This window comes from Schistocerca serialis, chromosome 3, assembly GCF_023864345.2.
Source record: "Schistocerca serialis cubense isolate TAMUIC-IGC-003099 chromosome 3, iqSchSeri2.2, whole genome shotgun sequence".
In the NCBI taxonomy this organism is placed as follows: Eukaryota; Metazoa; Arthropoda; class Insecta; order Orthoptera; family Acrididae; genus Schistocerca; species Schistocerca serialis.
This window is the reverse complement of record NC_064640.1, coordinates 86,218,154-86,231,046: the sequence shown is the minus strand read 5'-3', so window position 1 is coordinate 86,231,046 and position 12,893 is coordinate 86,218,154. Positions and strand designations below refer to the sequence as shown.

Here is a 12,893-nt window from a genome sequence, read left to right as displayed (position 1 = left end):
TAATGGTCCACACTGCACAAAACATAGAACACAAAACACTTTTTGTTGTCCTGACACCATTTTTAATAGAACTGAAGGGGGCGCACTCTGCTGACTATCTTGCGGGAACCACGTAAAACTTGAGCATTTGTTCTTTCCAACAGTATGTTGTTCATGCACATATCTCAAATAACATAACAGTTATGATTTTTTTAAAGTTAGATGATTCTTTTTGATACATCCTGTATTGTCATACTGAATTATCTTGTCACCAAGGAAAGCACACAGGTGAGAAAAAAGAAGAAGATGATGAAAATCAGCACAGATGAGGTTTGAAGCTGATGAGGGCATAAGAAATATTTGCAAACTAATGGTTTTAATGAGTTGACAGGATGCAGCTGCATGTGAAGATGAGTATTGTGATGGATGAAAACACCATACCTCAACACACCACCCTATTTGTTTTGGATTGTGTGACACAGTTTGTGTAAAGTATCACAACAGATGTTGTCAGTTGTTTCACCATGTGTCACAATATCACTCTGCAACATACCTTGTCTGTCCCAGAATGCCACACTAGAGTCTGTCTGGTTTTTCAGCATCTATGATGGAGATGTGGCCTCCCTTGTCTCCAGTCATGAGATTACAAAATTCATTACCTTATTCAAAGGACTGTAAAAAACAAGAATGTGCTTCCCATTCCCTGCTTTGTAGTTTTTTGTTAACAAACATGGGTTTCAGCGCATACACAGTCAATGGCTGTGCCAAGGTGGATACACTGGTTCCCGTCACTCTCCAAAGATAAGCACCATAGGGAATTGCGAGCACTTCGATGGGCCACCATCTGGGTATGCCACACGCTGTTGACTACTTCTCCTTTGCCTTTACAGCAGAGGGGACTGGAGGGGTGGTGGTATAAAGTTGCTGATCATCAGTCTTTGCACCAATGTACTGGATTCAATTCCAAATCTCTAGGCAGTGTCTCATGAAGTGAAGGCATGCAACACTGTTGATAGTGATCCATCTGTTGGAGGGGGTCACAAAAACTTGGCAACCCCCTTCAACAGGATTGGCTAAATGCATGCGCCAGCTTTCACCCTCTACCTTCTATCATCATCTCCAACACAAACATGATGCAACACTACACACACTCGTTACAGCCATCTACACTTATCAGATACACTGAACACAGCTCCCACACTTCATGAACGAAAGGTGCTTGCAGGTGCAAAGGATAGCGAAAAGTTTTCCAATTAGATGGCTGAACATGCCCTTTGGGGACTCCCAGCCAGTTACACCATACTACTTTACTTTACTAGTGGGTACGGAAGTTGCTGAAACAAACACAATTTCACACACCTGTAACAAGGAAATTTGTAGAAAAAGATGAGACAAAGTTTTCATGAGGATTTTTTGGATCTCTTCTGACTACTTACAGATTTTTCTGTCATCAGACACAAAACTCTCTGGTTCCTCATACTATAAAATGTTTCATCCTTCACCGAACTGTCACACTCTTCTCTGAAACACTGATGCCTCAAATGCCTTCACCACCATTTCCACAAATTTAATTTTGTCAGTGACCAACAGATTCTATGCAACCAGAAACTATATGATTTTGTGCTCTTCACACCAGGTGGGTGTCATATTTTTTTGAAAAATATTGTAATTGACTATCAAATATTTGCAAGGCTATCATCTACAATCACAACATATTTGTCCTACTGCTGGGTCCCACTAGTTGTTGGACATGTGCACCCTTGAAACTGCAGTATAGCTGCACCATAAATTACAAACAGACTTTAATTTCTCATTGCCATTTCTACTTTTCTTTTCCTATTCACTGCTTCTTAGATTTTAATTATAGTATTTATTTACAAAAATCTTCAGCAACAAAATGAATAACCATCTGCCCTTGTTCCTTTCGTATCAGATTAATTTTAATCATCCCAGATCACTATTCAATTTCTATACATTTTGTGCACCTGTCTATTAGCTATGACAAAAAGGTAGTGTTTTAGACACTAAACTCTCACAAAAATCTTTGAGAAAACGGGATAAATAACCATGTGACAAGTACAATAAAAGCCCTGTTATCTGTTTAGCTTGAAAACAGCTCATCATAACAAACAAGTTTCTTGTAGATATCAGATCTACACTGTGTTCCACAGAACTCACTAAAGAAGCGTAAGCCAAAATAAGCATTGTATATTTTGCGTCTTTGTAGTGTGTGTGTGTGTGTGTGTGTGTGTGTGTGAATTATGTAAATTTCGCAACTCCATTATTGCAAAATTTAACCCAAACAGTGGAAAGTTGTGTCTCACCATGGGCCGATGCACATCCCAAAAGGCACGTTCTTGACTGTCAAGTACTTTTCTTTCCAGTTTGTCACGTTTCTTGTCTACTTTGCTTTGGGCTTCGGCTTGCATGAATATAAACTCCCACTTCCTGGAAAACATTTTTTGTAATCGTGCCAGGTTTTCTGCCTCATAATCAGCTAGCTCCAGTCGTGTCTTGTTTTGCATAGTCCGCTTGCAGAGGTAAACAGCTGTTAACAGGAATTAAAAGTAATTTTTCAAACTACAAAATGTTAATAATTAAGTAACTATATAGAAACATTACTTACATTGAAGAGTTCCTTACACTGAATAATGATTTATGCACTCTGAAACCGTTAACAATTTGACTTAAAATACAATAAAAAGAAAATGCAAACCTAAAATCAGATAATGTTTTCTTCAAAAGAAAGTTTTTTGTAAGTGATAACCTTTTTGACAACACAGAAAAATCTCTATGTATGTCACTTTCATTTAATTATTAATGAATATCAAGAGAAACATGGACATTTACATCTGGTATCAAAGAGCAGAGAAGGCAATTTGCCGATGGGCAAATGACAAGCCATGAATAAACATCTATATTCGAGAGGTCACTACAAAGTAGGAAAGGTTCTTGAAAGGAGGCTGATACGAAGCATTTGATGTTTTTAACAGATTATGCTTCTGCATGCATACTTATTCAAATAAATCCCATGATCAATAACAAATTGTAACTTTGAAAAAGATAAATTTTAGAACAGTTCAAAGATATTATCTATAGTCAACAGTGGTATTCTTTTTCAATATAAAACTATAAAACGATTGTGTTCAATGACTGCCAATCTTCTTTAAGCAACTGCCTGCTTTCAGTGACAGCAATGGCCAAGGAAAAATTGCAAAGCATCAACAGAGAACATAAAATTTTGTTTGAGAGACAAAATGATATCAATGATGCTCTTCACAGCATGAATGATACATTGTCTAAAACACAGTAATAAATAAAATATTACAGCTGTGCCTGAAGAAAAGATGAGTCTCCCAGTCAGGGAGGCCCACAGTCCTGCAGCAGAATATATTAAGTACGTAAGCAGTCACATTAAAAAAAATAAAATAAAAAAAAACACACAGGAAAAAGGAGTAATAGAAAGGAACAGACAGTGTGGGAAGCATTTGGAAAACTGTGAGTATTAAGTGAAGTTTAGAAGAGAAACAGCACTGAGCTGTGTTTGGTCATTTGATATTAAATCAGAATTGTAAGCCAGATGTTTATTGACTTCCAGGGCTTCCAACAGGATGAGTTTTTGGCCTTTGTTTGCTAAATGGAGGACATGGGACTATGGCTGGTAGCTGTGGCTATCACTCAGTACATGCTCAGCTAATGTGGAGTCATAATTCAGCAATCTCCAGTTGCTTTCATGTTCAGCCAACATAGTTGATATTCTCTGCCTACAACTACTTTTGTCACTTCAAGACATTCCTTAGTACTATGGTCAAGTTAACTTAATTTGAATTGTTATGCAGGTATTGGTTTTTTCAAGTTTAGTTTAATGTTTTTCATGGTTTTCTCCCTTGACATTTCTCTACTGCTCAGTTTTTAGCTTTTTAACTGGATTACCACTGCACTGCCAAAGTTACCATTTACTGTGTGCTTGTGCATCAGTGGAATTTCTTTGACAACAATAGTTAAAATCTGACGATGTCCTTATAAGTTGGAAACCACTTATCTAAATATATTAATCCTGTAGAACACACACAACATTGTGTTTTTCATTTATAGTCACTGTCATTGTCATCAGCAGTGTGAAACTCTAATTTTCATAATATGGTGCACACAGATTTGACATCTATGCCCTCTCTAAAACATTTGTTGTTCCTGAGGCATTCCCCCTCCAGTTCCATCTCCACAATTTCTGGCTACATCAATTAGTCTATTTTGAGACTTTTTGATTTAATTTCTCTCTAGAAGCATTTATTTCTATTTTTTTCTGTCCTAGTGGTCTTTATTTTCATTGTACACATGTATAAGTTAATTGTATGAGGATGTGTGTCAATGGAACAACTTCTTTCATTCATATTGAATGCCTGATTTTATCCTTCTTGGCTCATCAGTCAAGTGAATGTCACTTCTGCAGCTTGGATTTTTTCCTGTTTATAAGCATTCAGCACAGACTGACACAAAATGTCTGTTCAATGTGATTTATTTTGCCTTTTGTGGTATTTTGCAGTCCAGTCAGAATTTTTTCAGTGTACTGCATATTGGAGTTTTAGTGGTTCCTTCAACCAACAATTGTTTGTTTCTTTTTCATATCTTCCCCAACACCACTCTCTGCAATTTAAAAGATTCAGCTGCCATTACTGTTAGCAGAATGGAAGCAACCAATGGCCAGAAGTTATAGTTAAACACAGCATATCTTCCTTCATACATTTCCCTATCCATTACTGGCATCATTTCTGGCTTGCTTCTTGTAACAGAATTTCACTGTAAGGAGGAAAAACAGGTACCATTTGTTTCAAGGCTTTCACCTTTCTTCTTGAAATTATTGCCATACTTGATATCTTGATAGTTTCTCTTAATAAATGGATGTGGTACTTTTCTCTACAGAGAGCACTTGTAATGTTACTGAATTTTACTACGTGATCTGAGTCACTCGATGCTTGCTCAGACTGTGGTTTCTAGAAATGCAGCTATTTCCTCATTCACAAATGCTTTCTTGGAGTTCCTAAACAATAATTGCCTGTTGGTGTCTTCTGCAATATCTTCAAAACATTTGACTATGCAAGATTAATATTATATTGTTAGGTAAGTCATGTTATTATGGAATCACAGGCCCTTTGGGTAACTGGTTAAAATGTACCTCGAAAGATAGAAATAAGATAGTTACAATGTACATCCATGAGGCTATGTGTGTGTGGTCAACAGCAATTTCCACACTAAGCTCCTGACAAAAGATACATCAGAAAATCCAAGAAAGTTCTGCTCCTAAGCAAAGTCAAACCATTCATACTGGCCTTCAAGGATTAGGATGGAGCTGAAGTTGAACATAACAGGCAGGAAACCTAAGACTTAACTATGACATTTAAAAATGTATTTACATACTACTGATTTTTGGTCATCACACAACTCATAAATGGGTTATACTGAAAAAGTACACCCATATTTAAAATTAGGAAAAGTAAATGATTGATGTCTACCAGCCAGCTGGATGTGTATTATGTAAGAAATGAAAACGCTGTTGTATTCAAAACAGTCTTCGACGAGGGTACCTGATATATATAAAGTGTAGCATACTCTTATAGGAGGTGGTACTGGCCAAAGCTAGGAAAACAGATCTATCAACATATGTACAGAAACAAATGCTTGGTTAGATATGGATCATTTTACTTGTGGCAAGAATGGTCAGTACTCAGTGGTGTAGGATATCTTTCTGTTGAAATTCATTGGTCACTTCATATTACTTGTGTTCATCTAGCACTTAGTCCTCTGGCTTTTATGCTGTCATCAGACATAGCACCTGCAATTGGACTTTTATGCTGTTGTCAGGCATAGCACCTGCAACTGTCTCTTACATTAGGTATTCTATATGGATTGTTTTTTGAGATCTGTCTTGCATCAGGACAATATTTATGAGTCTGTGGAGTATGGAGTGTGAACAAGCAGAAAGATGTATATGTTCAGTAAACTAGATATAAAATCAGTAATATCATAACTCAATGAGGAAATTAAAACTTTCAGCACAGGGCAGGAGCATGTAGAGGAACTCTGCCTCAAGTTTAAAGAATAGTTTACCATACATTGGATAGATATGTACCCAGTAGAACAGTTCATAATGGGAGGGAACCTACATGGTTTACAGTCACTGTAAACAAACTTCTAAAGAAACAGAGATTACTGCATATGAAGGTATCAAACAAAGTGTAGCACTTTAGATAAATGCTGAATGAAACACGTTTGGCTGTCAAGAGAGCAATGTGTGATGGCTTCAATGACTACCACAGCAGAATATTGTCAAATGGCATTTCACAGAATCCAAAGAAATTCTGATCATGTGTAAGGGCTGTCAGTGGCACCAACGTTTATGTGCTGTCCCTAGTGAATGAGACAGGAACTGAAATTGAGGGTATCAAAGCAAAAGGTGAAAAGTTTAATTCCATTTTCAAATGTTCCTATACAAAGGAAAACCCAAGAGAACTGCCGCAATTTAATCCTCGTACCACCGAAAAGACAATGAAATAAGCATCAGTATCAGTGGTGTTGAGAAACAACTGAAATCATTAAAACTCAGCGAACCTCCATGGCCCGACGGAATCCCTGTCAGGTTCTATACTGAATTTGCAGATCAGTTAGCCCCTCTTCTCACTATAATCTATCATAGATCTATTGAACAAAAAACTACACCTAGTTCACAGAAAAAGGCACAGGTCACACCCATCTGGAAGATGGGTAGTAGAAGTGATTCACAAAACTACCATCCAATATCCTTGATATCGATTTGTAGTAGAATCTTAGAACATATTCTGATCACAAACATAATGGGGTATCTTGAACAGAATTACCTTCTCAATGCCAACCAGCATGGTTTTGAAAACATTGATAATCTGAAACCCAACTTGCACTTTTCTCATGACATACTGAAAGCTTTGGATCAAGGCAACCAGGTAGATGCAGTGTTTTTCAATTTCTGAAAAGCAATTTACTCAGTACCACACCTTGGCTTATTGTCAAAAGTACGTTCATATGGGGGATCAAGTGAAATTTGTGATTGGATTGAGAACTTCTTGGTAGAGAGGACACAGCATGTTATCTCAGATGAAGAGTCATCATCAGATGTAAAAGAAACTTTGGGTGTGCCCCAGGGAAGTGTGTTGGGGCCCTTGCTGTTCATGTTGTATATTAATGACCTTGCAAACAATAGAAATAGTAAAACCAGGCTTTTTGCAGATGATGCAATTATCTATAATGAAGTACCATCTGAGAGAAGCTGAATAAATATTCAGTCAGATCTTGATAAGATTTCAACATGGTGTAGAGATTGGCAACTTACTCTAAATGTTCAGAGATGTAAAATTTTCCACTTCACAAAATGAAAAAACATAGTAGCCTATGACTATAATATTAATGAGTCACTGTTGGAATTGGTCAACTCATACAAATAGCTGAGTGGAACACTCAGTATGGATATGAAATAGAATGATCACATAGGTTGAGTCACGGGTGAAGCAGGTGGTAGACTTCAGTTTGTTGGTAGAATACTGGGGAAGTGCAATCAGTATACAAAAGAAATTGCTTACAAATCGCTTGTGTGACCCAGTCTAGAATACTGCCCAAGTATGTGGGTCCCATACTAGATAGGACTAACAGAGGATATTGGATGTAAACAGAAAAGGGAAGCATAAATGGCCACAGGTTTGTTTAATCCATGGGAGAGTGTCACAGAGATACTGGAGGAACTGAAATGACACACTCTTGAAGACACATGTAAACTATCCCAAGAAAGTCTGTTAACAAATGATTACTCTAGGGATATACTACAATCCCCTACATGTTGCTCACACAGGGGTCGTGAGGATAAGATTAGAATAATTACTGCCCGCACAGACGCATCCAAACAATCATTCTTCCCATGCTGCATACATGAATGGAACAGGAAGAAACCCTAATAACTGGTACAATGGGACATACCCTCTGCATGCACCTCACAGTGGTTTGCAGAGTATACATGTAGATGTAGATGTAGATGAACAGCACAAACACTGAAATGGAGTGCATGTAACAAATGACAGATATGGTACTCTTCAGGCAAAATGTTTTACAAGAAAAATATGTCATCAGTTCCATATGTTGAATTATTATGAATATAATACTGCATCAGTTGAACTGATAACTGTGTGTAATGGTATACACCATTATTATTGCATTCTGAACCAAAAAAAGAAAAATGATAAAATGCATCACTCCTTATGATGTTTATTAGTTACTGCACGACTGTTGCTGTTATTATAATGTTGTAAATGGTGTAACCATTGTCATTATTTATATGTATTGACTCATTCTACACTTGAGCCACTGGCATACAGCTACGGAGCTAGGAAATGTGTATTCAATAAATTACTAAGTACCTGTGCATGATTACCTAGAAATTACAACACTTTTGTAACTGCATTTATTTACAATTTGCAGAGCAACTGTTCTCCTGTGTGTTTATAGTAGGTTCTACAGTACATTCAATACACTGAATATCCTTGACATTTGTTGTTTAAGTTATTTACCACAATAAAGCAATTTATAGCAGTTTATACAATATAACTTAACAATAAGTAAACATTAAAAGTCCTCATTCATTAAGAATAAATTGATATGGAAGTAACTATTTAACAAAACAAAAATTAAAATCAAAGTGATATCTACTTCTAAAGTTTTCACCTATGCGGAAACCTTTTGATACCCGTCAGTTTGCTGCTAACTTGCTACGTCTTACATCATGTGGAAAAATGTTCTATGCCTACAATCACATGCACATTTTCTATACATACTGAGTACTTAAAAAGGAGTCCCACACCTCCGAATTCCTTTGATATCTTCCTTTAATCTGACCTCGTGCAGATCCCAAATATTTGAACAGTATACAAGAACGGGTTGTACTAGTGTCCTATAGGTGGTTTCCTTTACTGATGAACTACACGTTCTAAAAATTCTCCCAGTAAGCCAAAGTCAACTATTTGCCTTCCCTACTACAATCCTTACATGCTTGTTTCATGTCATAGAGTACAATCTGTACAGCAAATTGGGATTCCATCTGGACATGGTGGCTTGTTTGTTTCCAATTCTTTCTTTCATTTCTCTAAACTAGGGATGCCTATTCCTATTTCCTACTTAGGGAAGTCTGTGTTATGGTCAAATGATGGTATGTTTGTATGATTCTCCTGTGCAAATAACTTGTTGAATGTGAAATTTAAAACTTTGGCTTTCCTTTTGCTATATTCTATTGCCACACCAGACTGGTCAATGAATGACTGAACAGAAGCCTTGGACCCATTCAGTGATTTTACATACGGCTATCCATCCACTGCATTCCAGCCCTCTTCCAATGATACAGCAGAACATCTGGTACAAATGTAAAAAGACACATATGTCTCGGACTGTACAGGTAAAGAACTGACAAAACACCCATCAACAGAAAGAACCAAGCACAACTGCTTGATGGAAGAAAACCAAGGAAGTGTTTAACCTCTTAGAGCCCTATAAACACTAGCCATCACCACAAGCCCAGCATACCTTCAGAGAACAAGAAATCAATCTCCATGGTACAGAAATGGCTGCAGCAAAAACCCAAGTGGGAATGGTTTACATCTACACACATGCTACACAAGCCACCACACACTGCATGGCAGAGGGTACTTTGTACCATGACTAATTATTCCCTTTCCTGCTCCACTCTTACACAAAGCAAGGAAAACCAATGTCTATATGCATCCATACAAGCCCTAATATCTCTTATCTTGTCTTCGTGGTCCATAAGAAATGTACATTGGCAGCAGCAGAATCATTCTTCAGTCAGCCACAAATGCTGGTTCTCTAAGTTTTCTCAACAGTGTTTCACAAAAAGAATATTTTCTTCCCTCCAGGAATTCCCATTTGATTTCATGAGGTATCCCTGTAATACTTCAATATCGTCCTTTAACCTGATATCATGAGGATCCCAAACACTTAACCAGCACTCAAGAATGGGTCATAGCAAAGTTCTATATGGGTTCTTTTCTACAAAGGAGCTACATTTTCCTAGAATCCTCCCAATAAGCTAAAGTGCATCATTTGTCTTCCCTACTATCAACCTTATGCGCTCATTCTATTTCATCTCACATTGCTGTTTTACACCTAAGTATTTAATTGATGTTACTGTGTCAATCAACATGTTACTAATACTGTATTTGAAAATTACAGGATGTTTTCCCTACCCAACAACATTAACTCATGTTTTATACATCTAGAACTTGCTGCCATTCATCATGCCAAATAAATTGTATAAGTTATACTGTGTCCTCCTACAATCACTCAGTAACAACACTTTCCCATTCACTACAGCATCATCAGCAAACAGTTACAGATTACTGCTCACACTGCCTGTCAGATCATTTATGTTCATGGTGAAAAACAGCATCCTATCACACTTCCCTGGGGCACTCTTGATGGTAAAATTGTCTTGTTCATGTGCAAAAGTCACAGTGCTTCTCCTCAGTTTCTCAAATCTTTTTTGTATATGCACTCTAAGACAAAAAATGACACACTACAAAGGCATAATCTGAATGCAACAGGACTCAGTAGGTGTGATGTACATGTATAGAAAAACAAATAATTATAATTTCAGAAAAATTGAATGATTTATCTGATAAAACAAGCTTCACAAATTCAGCAACTCAGTAATACATTGGTCCTCCTCTGGCCCTTACATAAGCAGTTATTTAGCTTGGAATTGATTGACAGAGTTGTTGGATGTATTCCTGAGGGATATTATGCCAAAGTCTGTCAACTGGCATGTTAGATCATCAAAATACTGAGATGGTTGGAGTGACCTGTCCACAACTGCTCCAGACATTCTCAATTCAGGAGATATCTGGCAACCTTGCTGCCGAAGGCAGGGTTTGGCAAGCATGAGGACAATCAGTAGAAGCTCTCATTGTGTGTAGGCAGACATTATCTTGTTGAAATGTAAGCCCAGGTTGGCTTGCCATGAAGGGTTACAAAATGGGGTGTATAATATCACTGATGTACCATTGTGTTGTGAGGATGCCACAGATGACAATCATAGGGATCCTGCTATGAAAAGCAACATCACCCCAGACCATCACTCCTGGCTGTTGGGCCGCATGGTGGGCAAGAGTCAGGCTGGTTTCCCATCACTGTTTGACGTATCTCCAGACACATCTCAGGCCTGAAATTTTATTGACTGGAGTAGAATTGTCTTCAGTGATGAGTCCTGCTCTGAATTCAGTCCCGTTGACCAGTGAAGAAATGTCTGAAAACATTCCACCCCTTACAGCAGTGGATACCAATCTGATTGTCACCCACCATATGGCCCAATCAATCAGGAACCATCAAGCGTGAAGGGAATAAGGTGACCCGCAATAATGTTCTTGAAGTCCACAGCTGTCATAGTGTCTTCGATTACCACAGGTCCCATAGATACCCAAATGAATAGCCTGCATAGCATATTACTGCCTCCACTGGTCTGTGTCTGGGGTGCAGTGCATATTGTGAGGACATGTTCACTTGGATGACAGTGCACCTGAACAGTCACTCAGCTGGATTAACAAAAAACATGATTCACAAGATCATGCAACATATTTTTATTGATACATGACCCAGTGTCAATTATCCTGTGCCCCTGCAATCGTAATTGACAATATCACTGGGTCAGCATAGGAACAGATAGGGACCCATTGTTTAAATATTTGTCATGTATTGTTGTTTTTCTGACATGTTCCACATCCTGGAGGACCTCCTCACTACGGATCAATTGGAATGAAAGTAAATCTAATCTAATCTAAACCCATGACAGTACCATGCCAGCAGCCAACTGGCTTTACCATTTCAGAGATGCTCATTCTCAAATACCACTCTGTCCTTTCAAAAAGTCACTTATGTAAGTGTATTTCCACATTTTTGGCTTGCATCATCGCTAGAATGTTTCCCTATTTGTCTCTACCCCACTTAAGCACTTTTCTATGATGGCACTTGCTAACAACAGTATCAGGTGGCATTCAGTCTCACAGTGGCAGTGTGTGTGTGTGTGTGTGTGTGTGTGTGTGTGTGTGTGTGTGTGTGTGTTATAATCCACTTGCATCATCAGGTTCACATCTCCACAGTAACAGCATTTTCATTACTTAATTGTTACTTTGCTGGTGGTATAAGTACAGTATGGTTGAGAATGAGAAATGCTACCTTGGCACTTAGTGGTCACTTGTATCAAGAAGTGTACAAGTTTCCCATTCCTCAGTTATGGTTCCTGGACAAGTCTGACACTGATACCAAGTTATTCTATAGTTTTTTACCTCTCAATCTTAAATAGTGTGTTATGCATAGTGTTGATGTGCAGCAATCTAATGTGGATATGTTTGTCTTGTATGGATGTAGCACTTAGACGATTAATAACCTCTCTGGGGAGGTCACTGCAATTTAGAAAAATGTGATCTACTACCGGGGGCAGCAGGACAGTAATTCTCTCTCTCTCTCTCTCTCTCTCTCTCTCTCTCTCTCTCTCTCCCCTTTCTCAGGGCTGCAAGAAGAATGATAGAATTAATAGAATCCTCCAGCCCGCTCAGCATGATGCTGCATTCTGTATCTGTACAACTGGCTCAGAGTCTTCAATGAAGCACATGTAATTTTCTTAGGATTTTGCATTTGAAAGAAGGAGAGTTCATTGTACTGCTTGTTGTGCTTCAAGGATTTGCTTGTTGCAGATTCCAGTTTGTTTTAAGACTGTTGCTACATGTGCTGGAGGCACCTGGTACTTATAATCCAATGACTGGCTTACTAGCAGCAGAATCAACACCAGAAATGCTGGAACCATCACAGTTGTCCATATGTCAGTTTATACTGTT

At 38.0% G+C, this 12,893-nt stretch overlaps 1 protein-coding gene across 1 annotated transcript in view; it reads right to left on the bottom strand.

Moving 5' to 3' along the window:
- LOC126469750 (regulator of G-protein signaling 7) overlaps nt 1–12,893 on the bottom strand; it is a 262,114-nt gene that overhangs the window by 105,519 nt on the left and 143,702 nt on the right. The window contains exon 7 of the mRNA XM_050096964.1: nt 2,304–2,527. Within this exon, the coding sequence (XP_049952921.1) occupies nt 2,304–2,527 (224 nt within the window). The remainder of the gene's footprint in view (nt 1–2,303; nt 2,528–12,893) is intronic.